The sequence below is a fragment of the Mus musculus genome, chromosome 4 (genome assembly GCF_000001635.26).
Source record: "Mus musculus strain C57BL/6J chromosome 4, GRCm38.p6 C57BL/6J".
Classification (NCBI taxonomy): Eukaryota; Metazoa; Chordata; class Mammalia; order Rodentia; family Muridae; genus Mus; species Mus musculus.
The window spans coordinates 123,309,074-123,327,297 of NC_000070.6; the positions used below are offsets into that span (position 1 = coordinate 123,309,074).

Below are 18,224 nucleotides of genomic sequence, written 5' to 3' on the forward strand. Positions count from 1 at the left end.
GTCCTTCAGTGACTTCTCCAAAGTTTTGCCACTTGGCCTCTCTGTGATCCTTATATTGTGAAGCCTCCTGAGCCTAAGGAGTGAGGCATCTGCCTTGCGTTGTCACCAGATGTCGTCTGCAGAGTTCTACTGTAACTCTACTTGTCCCAGATGCTTGGGGGGTGAGGGTGGAGGTGGGAGCTGGCCTCAGAGTTCCTGGGCTTGTAGCCAACCTTGAGACCATGCCCAATGGGGCCAGGGCACCTGGGGCCCACTGAGGAGCCCGCCTTGTGGAGAGGAAGCCGAAACCAAGGCAAAACTGCTGCTAGAATTTGTTTTCAAAATTCAAAAATATTTAATATCATAAAATCCCAAAAGAAGAGAGACTGGGTGTCAGCACTGTCTCAATATTTATTCTATTATATATTGAATAAATCAATTCACCAGCAGTGTACAGTCCCACCCTAACTTTGTAAGCTACCCACAAATCCTGTGTGGACATGTGTATATGGGTGCCGTGAAGGGACTGGGAGGATTATCATTGCTGGTTATCCAGTGGAATTATGAGATTTGTAGTCTATTCTGTTAAGTTTTACATTTTAAATGAACTAATTTTTTTTTACATTATATGTAATGTTTTGTAAGTGAAGAATTTTTTTTAAAGGCCAAATTTCTGCTCAAGCTTTACCTCCTACTAAAAAAGAAACTGTGAGTCTCTTCACCTTCATGGGGACACAGTGTGCACATGTCCACTAGCTAGATGCAGGAGGGCAGCAGGTTAGGGCCACACCTGCCATCTCTTCAGAGACCCCAGTGCTACGGTCTGGTCCTTTTTCTAGGCAGGCAAGGTGCAGGGCCATCCCTCACTCTGAGATATTTTGGGGTAAACCTAACTTTGTTGTCAATACAACAGCAGCAGGGTACATTCTGGGGGAAGGCCGACATTTCTAGGAGGGGGGGCCAGGGCCACACTGCCAAGTCCATGTGAAATGAGATGCTGTCTACTTCCCGAACCTTCACAGGCGGTCGGTGAACACAGCTGAGCCTTGGTGATGGCAGCTCTGCTCCACTCCAAACCTGTGCTCTCTGCTTCTCTTCATGTAAGCTATAAGGCGTTTCTCCAGTGGATCCCCCACTTTCCTGCATCTGGGCACCGGAATAGCACTGTACTCGGATGTGCAATGCAGCAGTTGTGATGTCATGAGGGTAGGTCACCCACACAAAAGGGTCCCACAGTGCCTTTGTCTCCTGTGGTCCTCTCTTACTGCCCTCGGTGATGGTCGACTTTGCTTCTAACATGTAACCTGAAGGGTCAGAGGTCTTTGAGACAATGCTGACACCCAGGTTTTCTTCTCTAAGACCTTTTCAGTTTATGACTGCCTGCCTGTCTGTCTGTCTGTCTGAGGCCTAGGAGGCTGTGACTGACAGGCATTCGCTCTGCTGTGGGATGAAGTCACACAGTCACCCTGTGTTCCTACCCAGCATTACAGAGGCTAAATCTCCCAAAGCCTCCTCTGCCTCTCTGTCTGTCTGTCTGTCTGTCTCTGTCTGTCTGTCTGTCTGTCTGTCTCTGTCTCTCTGTCTGTCTGTCTGTCTGCCTCTCTGTCTGTCTCTGTATGTCTGTCTGTCTGTGTCTGTCTGTGTCTCTCTCTCTGTCTCTCTCTCTCTCTCTCTCTCTCTCTCTCACACACACACACACACACACCCCTGAGATCAAACATTGAAAGCTCTATCTACTGCTTAGTTGCTGGGAGATTTGTTGGATAAGCTTGTGAATCGTACAGCCGTGCCTTTGAGAGACAGCCAGGGAGGCAGGCAGTCAGGTCTCCTGGTGGGAAGAGCCTCTGGAACAACAACAACAACAACAACAACAACAACAACAACAACAACACTGTTCCCAATGACAGATGTCCCCAGCAGCCTGCATGCTTGCTGCTTAGCCCCAGGCGTGGTGCTGGTGGCCTATGCCATGGAGGAGGTTTCTGGGCCCGGGGGATGCATTGCTGAAGGACAGCCTGGGCTCAGGTTGCTCTCTCTGCTTCTTTTCTTCTGCTTCCTGTCCACCGTTAGACGAGTGGCTTCGTCCATCTTGCCCTTTGCCACCATGTGTTGCCTCACACCAGCTAAAAGCAGTGGGGCCACTTAACCGCAGACCCTTGAAACTGTCAATCAAAATAAACTTTTTCCTGTGTCAAATGGATTGTCTCCAGTATTTTGTTACAATAACAGAAAGACAACTTCATGTTACAGATGGGGCATTTAGGCTTGGATAAGAATGGTAATTTGTCCAGATGTGTCCTACCGTTCAGGCTAATCCCATTTGAGGCCCAAAGGTTTTTTTGTTTTGTTTTGTTTTTAGGTTTACTTTTATTTTTATGCATATGAGTATTTTGCTTGTATGCATGTCTGTGCACATACATGCAGGAGCCACTGGAAGCCAGAAGAGGGCACTGGATCCTCTGAAAATGGAGTTACAGACAGTTGTGAGCTGCCATGTGGTTGCTGGGAATCAAATCCTGGTCCTCTAGAAGAGCAGCCAGTGCTCTTTACTGTTGAACCATCTCTCCGGCCCCTAGAGAGATGTGTACATGGAAGGGTCTCCTTCTCCGACCTCACACAGGAAACCCTCCCAGGTCATGGGAGGTTGGGGTTTGGGGGGGGGGGATGCTGCTGTCTTGCAGCAGGGCCCCAGCCTCACCCTGGATTTTACCCTTGCCCTCCCTGGAGCCCAACCAGGGGTAGAGAATATGAACTCCATAGAGGTGCATCCCTGGGCACCTGGGTGGGTCCACCTCCGCTGGGTGTGTCCCTGGCTGTGGATGAGTCCAGGATCTGCTCTTAATGACACAGTTTGGGCAGCTGGACTCTGTTCCCGCAGGTAAATTACAGGCTTAGCAAGTCAGAAATCAAATAAACACTCCAGCTCCCAGCGGCTGCCCCAGGAGAGCAGTGGTTTCCGAGCCTCCCCACCCAACTCAGCCTAATTACCACCTGTCAGTCCCCTGGGACAGGGGCCTTTTCTTTGACTCACAGGTCCCAGAAACAGGATGGAGCTGCTGGGCCCCCAGGGTGACGCCAGTTTGGCGACCAACCTGTTCTTAGTTCCCAGACATAAGCAAATGCTGAGACTCTTCCCTTTTGCCTTTGCCCCATGCCTGGTTGGAGGGCTGTTACTGTGCCCTCGGTGGGATAGATGGCTCTTCTTAGAGAAGAAGGAAAGGTCCTTTCCTCTGAGCAGCTGGGTGGCCGTCCGCAGGTCTGTGCTGAGGATGTATGTGGGGATCCTGTCCAGGTGCATCGTGGGACATTTGGAGGAAGATCTCTGGTGCAGGCCATCAGCTAGTAGGAGAGGTGACACCTACCATGTGCCAGCCTGAACCAGCCTCTTCAGTTGTGTTTTTGCTTCTGCTAAGGGTTCATTTTGTCTCGATGCCCAGCCCCAAACTGGTCAGCATGGCGGCAGTGGTAGAGGGAACTGGAAGCTCCCAGGGTCCTTTGCTCACAGGCAGAAAGGTCAGGCCCAGGACACATGTTGTGAAATGTCTCTCTCACCTTTACTGTAAACTAGCCAGATGGTTCTTTTTTTCTTTTCTTTTTTTTCCTGCTCCCGAGACAGGCTCTTTCTATGTGGCCTTGAACTCACAGAGATTCTCCTGTCTCTGTCTCTTTAGCGCTGGGATTAATGACATGCACCGCTATACCTGGCTCTGATTCTTTTTCTAACAAGCTAGCTCTGATTTCAAGGAGTACAGCGATGCATTGATCTAAGTGTATGTGTCTGTTATACCTAAAAATGTCCCAACTGCCACAATGAATGGTGCAGAGAGCCCAGATCATCTAGTTTAGAATTCCAGGGCCTTCTTAGACCATCCAGAATTTGCCATTGTGGGCTGAGGATGGCCAAGGATCAGTCTTCCTCATGTGGGCCTTCAGTGCTGACCCCAGACCTCTCAGTTAGCATAGCTCTGGGATGCTGTGTGCATTCAGTCTATGCTTGGGGTAGGAGGATGGAGAGGGCGGGGTGATAGCCCGCAAACCCCATGAAGGACAGAGGAACTGGGAAAGGACCAGAATTTTAGCAGGAAGTGGCCAGGGGAAGTGAAGGGCCTCCCATTGCCCCTGTCTGTGCTATGATAACATAGAAGGGTTTCCTGCCTCTGGAGAGGGGCCCGGCCAGATGGTAAGGTAGTAGAAGCAGGATGCTGGGCGGGGCCTCAGTGGCAGCCACAGGCCTTGACCACCATGTTACGGTGTTTACGCAGGATGACATTGTTGCTGCTGTCATAGTACAGCACAGAGGTGGCACTCAGTTTGGTGGGTGCACAGCATGCCTTGGGGACAACATCTGGCTTCATCAGGTGCACCTGGCAGGGAGGGAGGGAGGGGACACAGGCAAGGGTGTGAACCTGGTATCCTCCTCAAAGAACTACCCAGCAAAGCCTCAGGGTACCCTCTCGCTTGTTCCTTTCCAGAAGGACTAAGCCCCTCACTAGCCCAACGTCATTCTCCACCTTGGGCTAGAGTAGGTCCCTCTATAATTTGTCCTGCCCGGAGGCCTCAGAGCACAGGCCAGGCACACTAACCCAAAAGGCTATGGGCATTCTCAGCTCCTGGTCCACTGTCATAGCCAAGTCTGCCCAGACACAGGCAATCCCGCTACTGTCCAGGTCTGGGTGCCCACGAGTGCCTCTTCTGGGCCCTCACTACCCTACACTGCCCTGTGCTCGACTACATTCCTAACAGGTATAGAGCAGTGTGTGTGTGTGTGTGTGTGTGTGTGTGTGTGTGTGTGTGTGTGTGTGTGTGTAGCTGTGTAGAGCCTCCTCTTGGCTTCCCAAGTCCCAGGAGTGGGGTCTACAGGAAGCAGTCTTATGGGCACCCCCTCCCCACAGGCTTTCACAGCCCAGCAGTTCAGCTATGACTGGACAAGTACGAGGCAGCAGCTTCACAGAGGCCATGGAGGGAGGAGAGCCCTCAGGGGCAACATATAGACAGACTGGGACTGGGGGACAGCTGTTCCTCACCTCTCCATGTACAACCTCACGTGACATAACTAGGAGATGTTAAGTGTGCCTGTGTCAGAGGAGGAAGCGTGGCTGAAATGGCTGGAATCTAGAAGGAGCCATTTCTGCGGTGGGACATTGGAGAGAGGGGTGTTGATACCATAGGACACCTCCTTCTTGTTACAACCCTAGGCTTTGTCAGATGACAGTGTGGATAACAGTCTTTCATTCACTCAGCAGCCACAAAACTAACTCATAGTTTGCATGGGGCCATCTGTGTGTTCTTGTTATTGTTGTGTTGTGTTGTGTTGTGTTGTGTTGTGTTGTGTTGGTTTGGTTTGGTTTGGTTTGAGACAGGGTCTCAGTCTGTAGCCAGGAACTTGCTATTTAGACCAGACTGGGGGCAGGGGTGGTTTTCAAGGCAGGTTTCTCTGTGTAGCCCTGGCTGTCCTGGAACTCACTCTGTAAACCCTGCCTCTACCTCCTGAGTGCAAAGATTAAAGGCATGTGCTACCACTGCGCTGGCTGATTTTCTTCTTTCTATTGCTGTCCCGGATGCTCCTGATGCAGAAGTGCAAACCAGGTTCTCTCCATCACCAACGAACAACTTAACCCTAGACCTCATGGTCCTCCTCTTGCTCACTGCTGCTTTGCTTATGTGCTTAACACAGCCTCCCCAGGGGACAGAGGTTGTCCTGTCTGCTGCTGGGACAAGTCATGAGCTCTCACTTTAGCCAAGCCACTGCCATTAGGGCAACAGAGCACAGAGCAAAGTGGGGAGGGGACAAGGCCCAGAGACTCAGGTACACCATCAATACCAGGGGTCTCCCTTATTTGGGGACTAATGACTACATATCTCACTGTCACCCTGGGCTGCTCCTCCCAGGTGTCCAGCAAATGCCAATGGCCGCAGTGAAAGGATTCCTTAGCACCATCTCAGAGCAGCTCTTTGAATTCACGGTGTTCACTCTGGGACATCACTTGGCACAGCCTTTTGCTAGATAAACACAAAGCTGTGGGACCCCAGGACATCAGGGGAAAAAAAATTCTAGAAGGTTCCAATACCAGACTCAGCAAGCACAATACAGGCTGCAGTGTGACTTCTGCTAGAACCTGCTTCCTAAACTGAAAATGGCCTAGATTCTAAAGCTTACCAGTGCTACCCCAAGAGAACAGTCAGGAAAGAGGTGGGGTCAAAAACAGCTGCAAGGGTGGAAATAATCCCAGCACTCTGGACCGGGGGTGGGGGGGGGGTGGGGGTGGGGGTGGGTGGGTAGTTGAGGGGGGGGGGTGGGGGGGGAGGGAGCAGAAGTTCAAAGTCATCCTTAGTTACATACTGAGCCTTAATCCAGCCTGGGGTGTAAGGGGAAAGGCATTAGGAATGACCCAAGGCCCAGAACAGAGCCCAGGGAGGCCACCCTGCCAGGCAGGACGGACGAGCATACGTGCACACCAGGGAGGTCGGATCCACTGTGTTCATTTTTCACTTGTGCACCGAGGTCACACAGGCCCCTGTGGGATGCCCGTGTGTTGTATGTGTGCCTCATTGTGATCACAGGGGCTGTGGCGTGTCAATCTGGGTCCTATCCCGGACCCCAGGCCCCCTGTTGTGCATGCGCAGTGCATGTGTGCTCTGCTGTCTGCACATAGATGCCCACGTAGCAACAACTCTCACTGAGGTTCCGGAATCAAACTCTAGCTGCGCCTGCCTAGAAAGCCCCTCCTCCTGCTGTTCTTACCCCTCCTTACCCCGCTCCACCTGTCGCAGCAGGCTACTGTGGTACTGACCAGAGACTGCAAGATGGCATGGTTGGTGGCGTTCATACAGGAGTCCAGTGGGAAAGCACACTCCCCCTCACAGTAATAGGCAGAGTAGCCCTGGGGGGCGATGACCCAGTCCTGGGGGAAGCGAGAGAGGAGTCACATCAACGTCCTTCCAAGACCATTGTCATGGCTCCTGTCACAGGGCGACCTGAGGCTGTGTACCCTCATCCCTCAGTGACCCTCTCCTCAGAAGGCAAAGCTGGACCCCAGCTCTCTTTACACCCTCCTCTCCTGCTTCCTCCACAGCTGCCCCTATGCCTCCTGCAGCAGCTGTAGCAGGAAGAGCCCAGAGGCCCTGCCCACCCAGCCTCAGTTTCCTTGTTGGAGTGCTGACGGCTTACTGGGCAGAGCCCACTGACCGCCTCCATTTTCATAACTTTGATGCACATTAAAGGCACAGTAGCTCCACACCCCCCCCCCCCCTGGAGGCACCAAGGTCTGCAGGTAGCAGGCAGAGGAAAGGCAGAAATTACCAGCCAGCCAAGGTCACGGAAGCTGACGTAGAGCTCATGCCTGCGGCAAACCTCTCTGCCGCGGGAACCGTGGCCATCATCTGCAGGGACGAGAAGGCACAGTCTATTCAGGGGTCCTGCCCTACAGAGTTGCCATGGGTACTCCCAGTGGTGATGTGACAGGAGGCACATTTACAATGAAGGACAAGAGGAAACTAAAGGCCTGGAATCCCAGGTCCCATTTCTGGATCCCTGCTCGTGCCGTGACCCAGCCCAACAGTCCTTCTGTGGCTCCATCACCACAGGCTATGGCTGTGTTCAGCAAGATCTCTCACCTTGCTGCCTGGGGGGCCTCCAGACGCTCCAGAGAACACCCCAACAGGACCCCAGGGCACACACAGCTTCTGCTTTCCTCTGCAGCCCTCTCCCCTAGCCAGGCACACCCCAAAGGTCAAGGGTCTCCAATCAGACCTACTTGAAGGCTACCACTCTGTAAAGAGGCCTCCCAGGAGGCTCAACCCCACCCTCACCAAAGATCCCTGGGAGTTTGTTGGGGTGCGGAAGCTCGTTCGTTTTCTTTGGCTGCCTCCTCTTCAGTGGTCTCGCTGCCCGAGGGGCCCGCACAGGACTCTGGCTGGCCCTGAAGAAGGTTACCATGAAAGGCTGTCTGGAGCGTGGTGCTTGTCGTCCAAGCAGACCAGCCAGGCCAGGATCCATGCTGTGCCCTGGGAGATAGAGACAGAGACAACGGAAAGGGAAGTTCGGGGACTTGACTTGTGGATGGTAGCATGGCACCTATGAACCTGTTTCCTTGTCCGGAGACCAATCTAAGTACTCTGGCCAGGTCTGATGTGTCGGGGCCAGGGACCGCCGTAGCCACAGGCATCCCTGCTAGTGATAACCTGAAAGACTTGAGAAACATTTCACAGGAGTCAGGATTGCAAACAGTAACTTCCTCAATCAGTCTCACTATAACCCCACATATCTTTTGGGGGATAGGAGGTGAGGGGCAGTTTCAAGACAGGGTTTCTCTGTGTAGCCCTGGCTGTCCTGGAACACACTTCATAGACCAGGCTGGCCTTGAATTCACAGAGATCAACCTGACTCTGGCTCCTGAGTGCTGGGATTAAAGGTGTTCACCACCGTCCAGTCCATATTTTATTCTTTATGGAACACAGGTCACAGTCACTCAGAGATGACCAGAGTTCACTACTGGTATGATGCTCAGGACTGGGGCTCCCTCCGTCCAGGGATCTAACACACACCCGGGTCCTATCAGTCTGTACTTTCTAGGGATTAGGTGTGGTTCATGACACACCAGGACATGGCAGCTTCTACAAGGACAATCCTTGGGCTTATTCTCCCAGCATGGCAAGCTTGCTCATCCAAGGGTAGGGCATTCACTGCGTCTCAGATTCCTACAACCAAGGCCCCAGGCAGAACCGGGACAGAAGTCAGAGCAGTCACAAAGTCGAGGGTTCAGTTCACATCCTGCTCATTCCAGTGCCAACTGTTTGCTCGCTAGGCCAGCCAAGGGCTTCAAAGAAAGGAGGGGGCTTCAGGGAGACAGACCAGAGTCCTGTCCACAGGAAGAATATGCAATGTATACAGGGGGATTTCACCCCAGATCCACTAAGGACAGTAGATGCCTCCACAGCACAGTAAGCCCAGGCGAGCAGCCTCCATCACCAGCTCTGGCTTTGGTGGTAGGCCCTGCCAGTGTCCCCCTTTCCTTTCCTTTCCTTTCCTTTCCTTTCCTTTCCTTTCCTTTCCTTTCCTTTCCTTTCCTTTCCTTTCCTTTCCTTTCCTTTCCTTTCCTTTCTTTAGATTTATTTATTCATTTATATGAGTACACACTGTAGCTGTACAGATGATTGTGAGCCTTCATCTGGTTGTTGGAAATTGCATTTAGGACCTGTGCTCGCTCTGGTCAACCCCGCTTGCTCAGTTCCTATTGGCTCTGGCCCAAAGATTTATTATTATAAATATGCACACTGTAGCTGTCTTCAGATGCATCAGAAGAGGGCGTCAGATCTCATTACGGGTGGTTGTGAGCCACCATGTGGCTGCTGGGATTTGAACTCAGGACCTTGGGAAGAGCGGTCAGTGCTCTTACCCGCTGAGCCATCTCTCCAGCCTACCCTGTTCTTTCTAAATGCAGAAGCACTCTATTACACTGGCATGGTGGCCCATTCCAGCAAACTCAGAAATCTGCAGAGGAAGCAGGGGAAATACAAGGTCATTCTACTCTGCATACTGAATTTGAGGTCAGCCTGGTCTATATAAAAGCCTGTTTCAAAAAAAAAAAAAAAAAAAAAAAGAGTGTGGCACGGTTAAACATGCCTTGGCTCCCAGACCAGCCATGGCTGTCTCCAAGAAAAAAAAAAATCAACCTAACAAACAATTAAAACTTAAAAATACAACCCAAATCAGCCAAAACAAAACCAGGCAAGCAGTGTAACAACAACAGAAGGATCAAACAAACAAAAAAACCTTCCATGCAAGAAGGAAGATTAGCCATAAATGTCCTTCCAACCTCCAGAACTCTCATCTTCCACCCTGGACTACTTCTGTCCTGTTGCTTTAAGTTCCAAAAGTCCTTAGCAGCGCAAACCTTTTCCATCGTTAGAATCGGTCTCCAGAATACCCACAGCACGCAGCAGCTCACGTCGATGTTCACCTCCCATCTGCAGTCAAGTTCCCTTCTGGTGTCACCATAGGACTCAGAACCATTGCCCTTCTGCCCGTGTGAGATTCCTCACACCAAAGCCTGCCTATGCTCACGTTATATATCACTAACACAGCACCGTTGTTCAGCTGATTGTCACAAGCACCAATGCACACACACATGCATGTATGTGCACAGATACACACGTATCTGGACCCCACCGCCAGTACTGAATGAAGTGTATGAGAACCCAAAGGGCTGAGGCCACAGCTCAGTGGTAGAGCGCCTGCCTAGTGAGTACGAAGCATTGGATACAATCCCCAACACAAAACCACAGTAAGGGCTGGAGAGATGGCTCAGCGGTTAAGAGCACTGACTGCTCTTCCGAAGGTCCTGAGTTCAATTCCCAGCAACCACATGGTGGCTCACAACCATCCGTAGTGAGAGATATGACGCCCTCTTCTGGTGTGTTTGAAGACAGCGACAGTGTACTTAGATATAATAATAAATAAATCTTTAGGCCAGAGCGAGCAGGGCCTATGTGAGCGAGCAGAGTTCCTGCATTCAAATTCCCACCAACCATATGATGGCTCACAACCATCAGTATAGCTACAGTGTACTCATATACATAAAATAAATAAATTAAAATTTAAAAAAACCCACAGTGAAACAAAAACACACTCGTACGTGTATGCACACTTGTCTGTTTACATGAAGTGTGCTCTACCAGGCTCTTCCTTACACGTCAAGGCCACTGTCTGCCTGCTGCGGACAGTCCACGCTTCACCAAGCTGGGCTCCATACCAGATTCTCACCAGCCACTTGAAGGAAAAACTCATCAATTCAACCTTTGACCTATGACATCACCTGCCACCAACAAATGTGGCAGCTGTGAGACTCGATCCCAGGAATGTGGCCGAAGGCTGTGGGGCAGGGGTTGGGGAGCTGCACAGGAAGGATGGGGTGCAGAGTGAGGATGGTGGGGAGCAGGGGATTTGAGGAGCCAGAGTCTCAGGCACAGAGGGAGCGCTGGGAAGGTCACAGGGCTACACACTGGGAGGACAGAGCAGCTGTGAGCAGGAAGGGCCTTGAAAGCCACAGTATCAGACCCTACAAATGACCCAAGGGGCAGCCTTGGACCCAGGGCAGACCTTGTGTCCTAGTTACTTACTGAGAAGTCCTAGAGCCCTGGCTGCTGGGGGACACAGAAGCCATCAGTGCTCCAGACTCAGTCGTATTTGTTTTTCTTTTGTGTAATTGGTCTCCCAAGCTCTTCTGGGCACACACTGAGCAGCTTCAGAGCAGCCCTGGGCTGAACTCCTCAAAGCCAGAGTGGGGAGCTGCTTTGCGGGGGATGGGGTTGGGGTAGGGGTAGGGGGTGGAGGGCTGGGGACATTTGGAGGCTCTCAAAGTAAGGTGGGCTGGACATGGGCTGCACCCATGGGTGCAGCTAAACCAAGATTCCCAGTTTACAGGTTCATAGATTAAGACTCACTAAATATCCACTCCTCAGTGCCTAAAGCAAGCAGCTGCAGACAGCGACTCCTACCCTGCCCAGCACAAGGCAAAGACCCATTGGAGGCTGGGACAGAAGCTGGGAGGGACTGGGGCTGCTCCTTTCAATGTTCTGTTTCTGAGAGTCCTGGAGAAGCTGCTCCTTGGCCAGGCAGGAGTGCACCGGCCCTAGCAGCTCTGCTCCTTGTCCCCCATCATTAGATTGGACCCTAACCTAGTGGGCACCAGTCTGCCCAGCTCTGGATAGAAACACATGAGGGGGTGGTGAATGCTTTGTCAGGGCAAGAGCACGTGTACACACACACACACACGCACACACACACACACACACACACACACATACACACACACATACACACATACACACACGCGCGCGCACACACACACGCACACACATGCACACGCGAGCACACACACACGCACGCGCACACACACACACACACACCCACGCACCCACGCGCGCACACACACACACACGCACACGCACACACGCACACACACACACACACCCGCACACACGCTCGTACACCCACATACACCCCACATGCACACACACACACACACAAGCACACACACACACACGCACACACACACACACGCACACACACACGCACACACACGCACACACGCACACACACGCACACACACACGCACACACACACGCACACACACACACACACACACACACACACACACACACACACACTCTTCACTTTAGTTTCGAGCTCACAGATTCAGAATGACAGATCGCAGAACTGCCACACTGGGGTCAGGCAGTCAGGCCAACGGGACTTCCAGGACAGTGTCACTGAGGTGCAGCAACAGTGACACTGCACTTCACCAGGGAAGAATCTATCCATGCCATTGGTTAGATTCCACTCCACCTGTGCTGAGCCCAGCTTCTTCCTTTACACACACTGGGACTGTTAGTGCACAGTGGGTCTTCCAGGTGGAGTGCCAGCACCAAGCATCTTCCTGAAGTCAGATTCCCACAGGAAACACAGGGACACACGCGAGCTCCCAGGAGGAAGTTGGGTGCAGGCAGATTTCAGGGAAACAAAATTAAGAACAGAAACGAGGACCCAAGAAGACAATGCAGAGGGACAAGATGGAGGGCTCCTCCTCCCGATCCGGGATCCACAGTTCTGTGTTTCTTGGCTGCAGTGAAGTAGCACCAGCTGCACTCTGGGTAGGATGCCTTCCTGTCCCATGTTTTCCTCCATGTTTCCTGACTCAGTTATGAGGGCAGCACTGGTGTTGAGACCTCCCAGGGAACCCTCTGCAGCCTGGTATGTGAATGTCACAGAAAGTGGGAGAGGGGGACCAGAGTTCTCAATGGTTAGGGACAGGACATACTGGCTCAAGTTAGGGTTTTTAATTAAGGTCACATGGCTCTCGATAGACACCATCTAGCAGAAGGAAGCTGGAGGAGCCAGTGTGGCACAGTGGTCAGGTGCTGCTAAGGATGTCCAGTTGTCACTAACTGGCAAATTAGCCCTGGAGGGCTCCTCAAGCATCAAGTTTAATCTGCTGCATGGGCTTGAGGTTGGGGGACACGGCAAATGAACAGGCTGTGGTGGCCTTGATGTCATCTACCGACGAGCCCTCCCACAGCTCCACCAGTGTCAGCCCCTTTGAGTGGTTCACTTCAAACACTGCCTTCTCAGTGATGATGAGGTCCACGCAGCGCTTGCCGGTCAATGGCATGGTGCATTTCTTCAAGATTTTGGGCTGCTTTGTCTTGGTGCAGTGTTCCATGGTGACTACAACTCTGGTCTTTTTACTAGACACCAAGTCCATGGCCCCGCCCATGCCCTTCACCTTCTTGCCTGGCACCATCCAGTTGGCCAGGTCGCCGTATTGAGAAACCTGCATGGCCCCAAGCATGGTCAGTTGGAGGTGTCCGCCACGGATCATGGCAAAAGAGTCATCGCTGGCGAAGAAACAGCCCCCGGGAACCACCGTCACTGTCTGCTTGCCTGCGTTGATGACGTCGGCATCTACCTCATTTTTCAAAGGGAACGGGCCCAAGCCCAGGATTCCGTTTTCACTGTGCAGGTAGACGGTCATCTTGGGGCTGATGTAGTTGCTCGCCAAGACAGGGATCCCGATGCCCAGATTGGCATACATGCCGTCCTGGAACTCCAGAGCCGCGCGCTTGATGATGCGCGTCCTGGAAGGGTCATTGTCTTTGCTCCCGGGCGCGGGCTTGCTGTCACGTGTGGTTAGGCGCTCGATGCGCTTCTCGAACTTCGGCCCCTTGATCACGCGGTCCACATAGATGTTGGGGACGTGGATGTCTTCCGGGGCGAAAGTACCCACGTCCACGATCTCCTCCACTTCCACCACCGAGATGTCCGCGGCCTTGCACATGGGCACATTGAAGTTGCGCGCGCTGCCCCTGAAGATCACGTTGCCGGAGCGGTCGGCCTTCCAGCCCTTGATCAGTGCGAAGTCAGCGCGGATAGCGTGCTCTAGCAGGTAGAAGCGGCCCTGGAACTCGCGTACTTCTCGCGGCTCACTTAGAGTAATCAGGTGGCCATCGGGCGCGTACCGGATTGGAGAGCCCCCTTCCTGCACCAGCGTTCCATAGCCTGTGGGCGTGTAGAAGGCGGGCACGCCAGTGCCACCCGCGCGGATGCGCTCGGCCAAAGTTCCCTGCGGCGTCATCTCCAGTTCCAGCTCGCCCGCCAGGTAGAGCTTCTCGCAGAGCGCGTTCTCCCCCAGGTAGGAGCACACCACGCGCCTGACCTGCTTGGAGGCCAGCAAGATGCCCAGGCCGAAGTCGTCCACGCCCACGTTGCTGCTGACGATCTTCAGGTCCTTCACGCCCTTGGTCTTCAGCGCACCGATCAGGTTCTCGGGGATGCCGCAGAGCCCGAAGCCCCCGAGCATGACGGTAGACCCGTCCTTGACGCCCTCCACCGCCTTCACCGGGTCCGTGTAGAAATGGACACTCCCGCTGCGGTCCGAAACATAGCGGCGGATAAGGCGGTGGGGCAGCGCGGGTGGTGGGCGGAGAGCAGATACCCCACGTGGGAGCGCCCAGGCCAGAAGCCTCAGCGCCGCCATCGTCCACGGCCACGGGGCTCCCAGCTCCGGGACAGAGAGAGAAAGGCCAGGTTCACCTTTGCAGAGCAGTGCACATTACCTCTGCGCTGCGTCACAGAGCAGGGAGGAGGATACTGCCAGGGATGGCCGTGGGTCTCACTCAGCTGAGGACACCCTTGGCCATCCCTGCTGCCCAGCCTGTCTCTCAAGAGCCTGGGACAGACACTGGAAACCCCTGTTTGGGACTCCATTGTACCTAAGAGAGCTCGCCCCAGGGCAGAGGTGGGGATGGGGCAGTTCCAGGTTAGGATCCCCCACTCCTGGAGGGAGGGCTGAAGTTAGCCGGTCTTTTAAAGCCACAGTCCCATCTGTCACTCCCTCCTGTTAAACTCTAAACTCTCCTAGCGCTGTGCCACGTTTCCCTAACTTAGAGTGACCCCTGCCCGCCACCTCCCTGTCCTCCCTTTCCAACCTATCTTCCAGCCTTTTGCTGGACTCCAGAGAGACTGTTCCTGCCCTGTTGTCCTTTCTGTCCTCCCTGCCCAACATAAGGAAATGTCCCAGGAAACCCCTGTGAGTGAAGTAGAAACATCTGTACCCAAGGAAACAGGCTTCCCTGCTGAGTTACAACTCTGCAGAGCTGTGATAGCTCTGAGCTCAGGAAACCTAGGGTGCAGATCCCCCCACCCCTCCTTCCTAGTACAGAACCTGTCAGAGTGGAGGCTTGCTGCCCAGAGAGAAGGACCCCTTTCCTGGAGGGGATCCTGGCTCTCAGGAGGTCAGTTGCTATGTATGAGGTGGACCAGAAGGCATTCCTGGCTGGGGCCTTCCCATGTCCAGGACCTGACCATTCTGCCCAAGTCCTCAATAAAGGCTAAACATCTCCCTCCCAACACCCACACAGTGAGAGGTCTCTGTGTACTAGCCCGGTGGCCTCTGCTGGAACCACCTCCCAAGACCCCAGGGCAGCTCCCTGCTAAGTCCTGGAGCCTCACCATCCGCGGTTTCCACATAGAGGCGGAGTCCCAGGTCCTTGTGATGGTTCAGCAGCCATCGGTCACTGGCTGCTGTGATGTCCAGCACCAGCCAGCCCTCGTCCCCAGATCGGAGCGTCTGAAGATCCAAAAAGAACAAGTCAGACTCCCTGTGGACATGAAAGGACAATTAACCAAGGGCCAAGGGAGGTTGGCACAGCTGCTTGTATCTTGTGCCTGCCTGGGGACCACTCTCAGAGTCTCTTCCCTGCTTGACTCTGGGCTGGTGTCTTTGGTTCCACATTTCCCTGATAATCAACCCTTGACATTTTAGAGTCCATGTGCTGATGGGGACACTGGCTCAGTGCTGTGACCTAGTGAGGGCCCCACAGCCAGAGTGACAGGGCAGGAGTTCCAGGCCAAACCCCTTTCTCATGTCTGAGGCCCCTCTCCCAGGAGACTTCCCTTTCCTTTCTTGGAAATGCACCCCCTGGACAGGACCCCTGCCAGAGACCATAAGGCTATGAGGTGGGGTGGGCACTGGGCAGAGGGACGGTACCTGTTGGAGTGCTCTTGGACCACTTCGAACATGCTGATGTGGAGGGTTGTGTTGAGCGGGTGGGTGCTGGGTTCTTTGTAGATCCGGAACTCAGCAGCTGTGACAGCCTCCCCAGCAGGGATCTGGGTTAGGTCAAAGTGGAATTCCTTCCAGTGTGGCTCCTGGTAGCCCAGGGTACGGTCGCGTTCCACTGGAAGACAAAGTGGGAGTGGGGTCATCACCAGGAGCCTGGATGGCTTGTGCTCAGAGTAGGACCCCAGGCAGCCTGGGTGGGGCCCATGCTTTCTCTACACACAGGCTTGTGGTCTGCCCTGGGTGCTCACCAGGTTTCAGGACTTGGGGCTGTGGGAAGCTGAGGATGTGCTCAGCAGGCCCCTGGACGCACAGACAGTCACAGTGCTGCCTCTCATAGCCCCCAGGCTGGCGGCAAGATGGACATTGGTCCAAGGTAGAGAAACAGCTCCATTCCAGGGAGAAGCCCTGTGTGGACAGGGATGTAATTGGCTGAGTTTCAGTGGGATAGAGGACTCCCAGAGCCTGCCTTTGTCTGACAGCTGAGCCTGGCTGATAGGGCTGTGCTTCAGTTTCCTTCAGTGTTCTGGGTAAGGCTGTGCAGACTGCAGGCCACATCACAAGGTCAGCAGCAGAAGGGCCTCAGTGCCAGCAACCAGAGGACAAGGTGAAGGAGGGAGGTGGAAAGCAAGAGGAAAAGGTGACATCTTAACTGATGGGAAAGAAAATGTCTTGGCATGAGGCTGGAGAGATGGCTCAGCAGGTAAGAGCACCGACTGCTCTTCTGAAGGTCCTGAGTTCAAATCCCAGCAACCACATGGTGGCTCACAACCATCTGTAACGAGATCTGATGCCCTCTTCTGCTGTGTCTGAACACACACTTATCTATAATAAGTGCAACAGTGCACTTATCTATAATAATAAATAAATCTTTGGACCTGAGCGAGCAGGGTTGACTGGAGTGAGCAGAGGTCCGAAATTCAATTCCCAACAACCACATGAAGGCTCACAACCATCTGTACAGCTACAGTGTACTCACATACATTTAAAAAAAAAAGGTGTCTTGGCAGTGGCCAGGCATACTCTAGGCACAGGGGAGTTGTCTGTAGACCCAGACTGTGGGGTGTAGCAGTGGCTTTGGCTGGGATCCAAGGCTGGAAGCAAGGCTGTGCCAGTGGGAGCCATGTATTCTAAGGGACTCCCTTCAGAACCTGCTCGAGATAAGGATAGGGGCAGTCTAGGGCAGTCTAGGGTGATAGCTGATGAGAAGTTTGGGCTGGAAGCTGACTTTACCCCTCTACAGCCAAGCCCAAGGTTTTAGAATAAAACCTGTGCCCAGCTGCACGGATGTGCCAGGGTCCGGTATATTTAGGGTCGCCTCAATTCAGCCTCTTGTCACTTTCAAATGCCAAAAATCTGTGTTTCCGGAAAGAAGGGGTGGGGAGCCGCCTAGCACCTTCCCCCAAAACCAACAGAGATTTTAATTATATATTTTAGTCTTAAAAAAAAAAAAAACCCTCTCTGTGGTTATGGGCTCAATGACAACAAGCCAGGTTTTAAAAAGCACCAGGCTAAGCAGATGTCAGGAGCATTTCCTGTCCTCTCCCTAGAGTTCTGTCCCAGTGATGGATGGAATACAGATGTGCTGGGCAGAGCTAAGGGGCAGCCACATCTGGGCAGAAGCAGGTGGAAAGAGGGGAAGGAGTGCACAGTGTGTCCACACCAGCAGCAGAAGATGCCGGACACAGAGCACAAGCCCACGTGAAAGTCAAGAGCTGTAACTCTTGGCAGGTGTTTTGTCCCTCCCTTGTAGGATGACAGCATTGGGAGTAGCTGGGCTCTGAACCTTGATTTAGTGTTTTTTTCCTGCCGTGCATATCTACCCTCATGTGTTCTTTCTACCTATGTACTTACACACCCACAATATTGGTGACAATTTCAGTGGGTTCGGGAGCTGTCCAGGCACCTCTGCTACATAACTGTGCACCAGGCCCTGATGTCCAGGATAGAGCTGGTCTTTTGGGCATATCTTCCTCCCCATGTCTTTCAGGACCCAGTGGGACATACACTTGTATCTTGGGAGTTTTATCTGGCGATTGACCGTGAGCTCTGTGGTCACCCTCCCTTAATTATATGTGTGACCTACATAGGGTGTCTTGAACCAGCCACCACTTCCAGACTTTTGTG

The 18,224-nt window shown here is 53.1% G+C and overlaps 2 protein-coding genes across 3 annotated transcripts in view; both read right to left on the reverse strand.

Moving 5' to 3' along the window:
• Positions 1-3,571: 3,571 nt before the first annotated feature.
• Bmp8a (bone morphogenetic protein 8a) overlaps positions 3,572-18,224 on the reverse strand; it is a 30,608-nt gene continuing 15,955 nt past the window's right edge. The window contains exons 2-7 of one of the 2 annotated variants that reach the window (NM_007558.3): positions 16,026-16,215; positions 15,488-15,636; positions 7,789-7,983; positions 7,280-7,359; positions 6,771-6,881; positions 3,572-4,343 (exon numbers count right to left, since the gene is read on the reverse strand). In NM_007558.3, the coding sequence (NP_031584.1) occupies positions 4,194-4,343; positions 6,771-6,881; positions 7,280-7,359; positions 7,789-7,983; positions 15,488-15,636; positions 16,026-16,215 (875 nt within the window). In that variant the 3' untranslated portion in view covers positions 3,572-4,193. Of the gene's footprint in view, positions 4,344-6,731; positions 6,882-7,279; positions 7,360-7,788; positions 7,984-15,487; positions 15,637-16,025; positions 16,216-18,224 lie in introns of both variants that reach the window. The other variant, NM_001256019.1, reaches the window with a different exon arrangement.
• On the reverse strand, positions 12,802-14,606 carry Oxct2a (3-oxoacid CoA transferase 2A). The gene has a single exon (NM_022033.4). The coding sequence runs from the start codon at positions 14,511-14,513 to the stop codon at positions 12,951-12,953; it is 1,563 nt and encodes a 520-aa protein (NP_071316.1). The 5' UTR covers positions 14,514-14,606; the 3' UTR covers positions 12,802-12,950.

Excerpts from the sequence above, each read along its gene's own strand:
- Oxct2a (NM_022033.4), bottom strand. The coding sequence starts at position 14,513 with ATGGCGGCGCTGAGGCTTCTGGCCTGGGCGCTCCCACGTGGGGTATCT.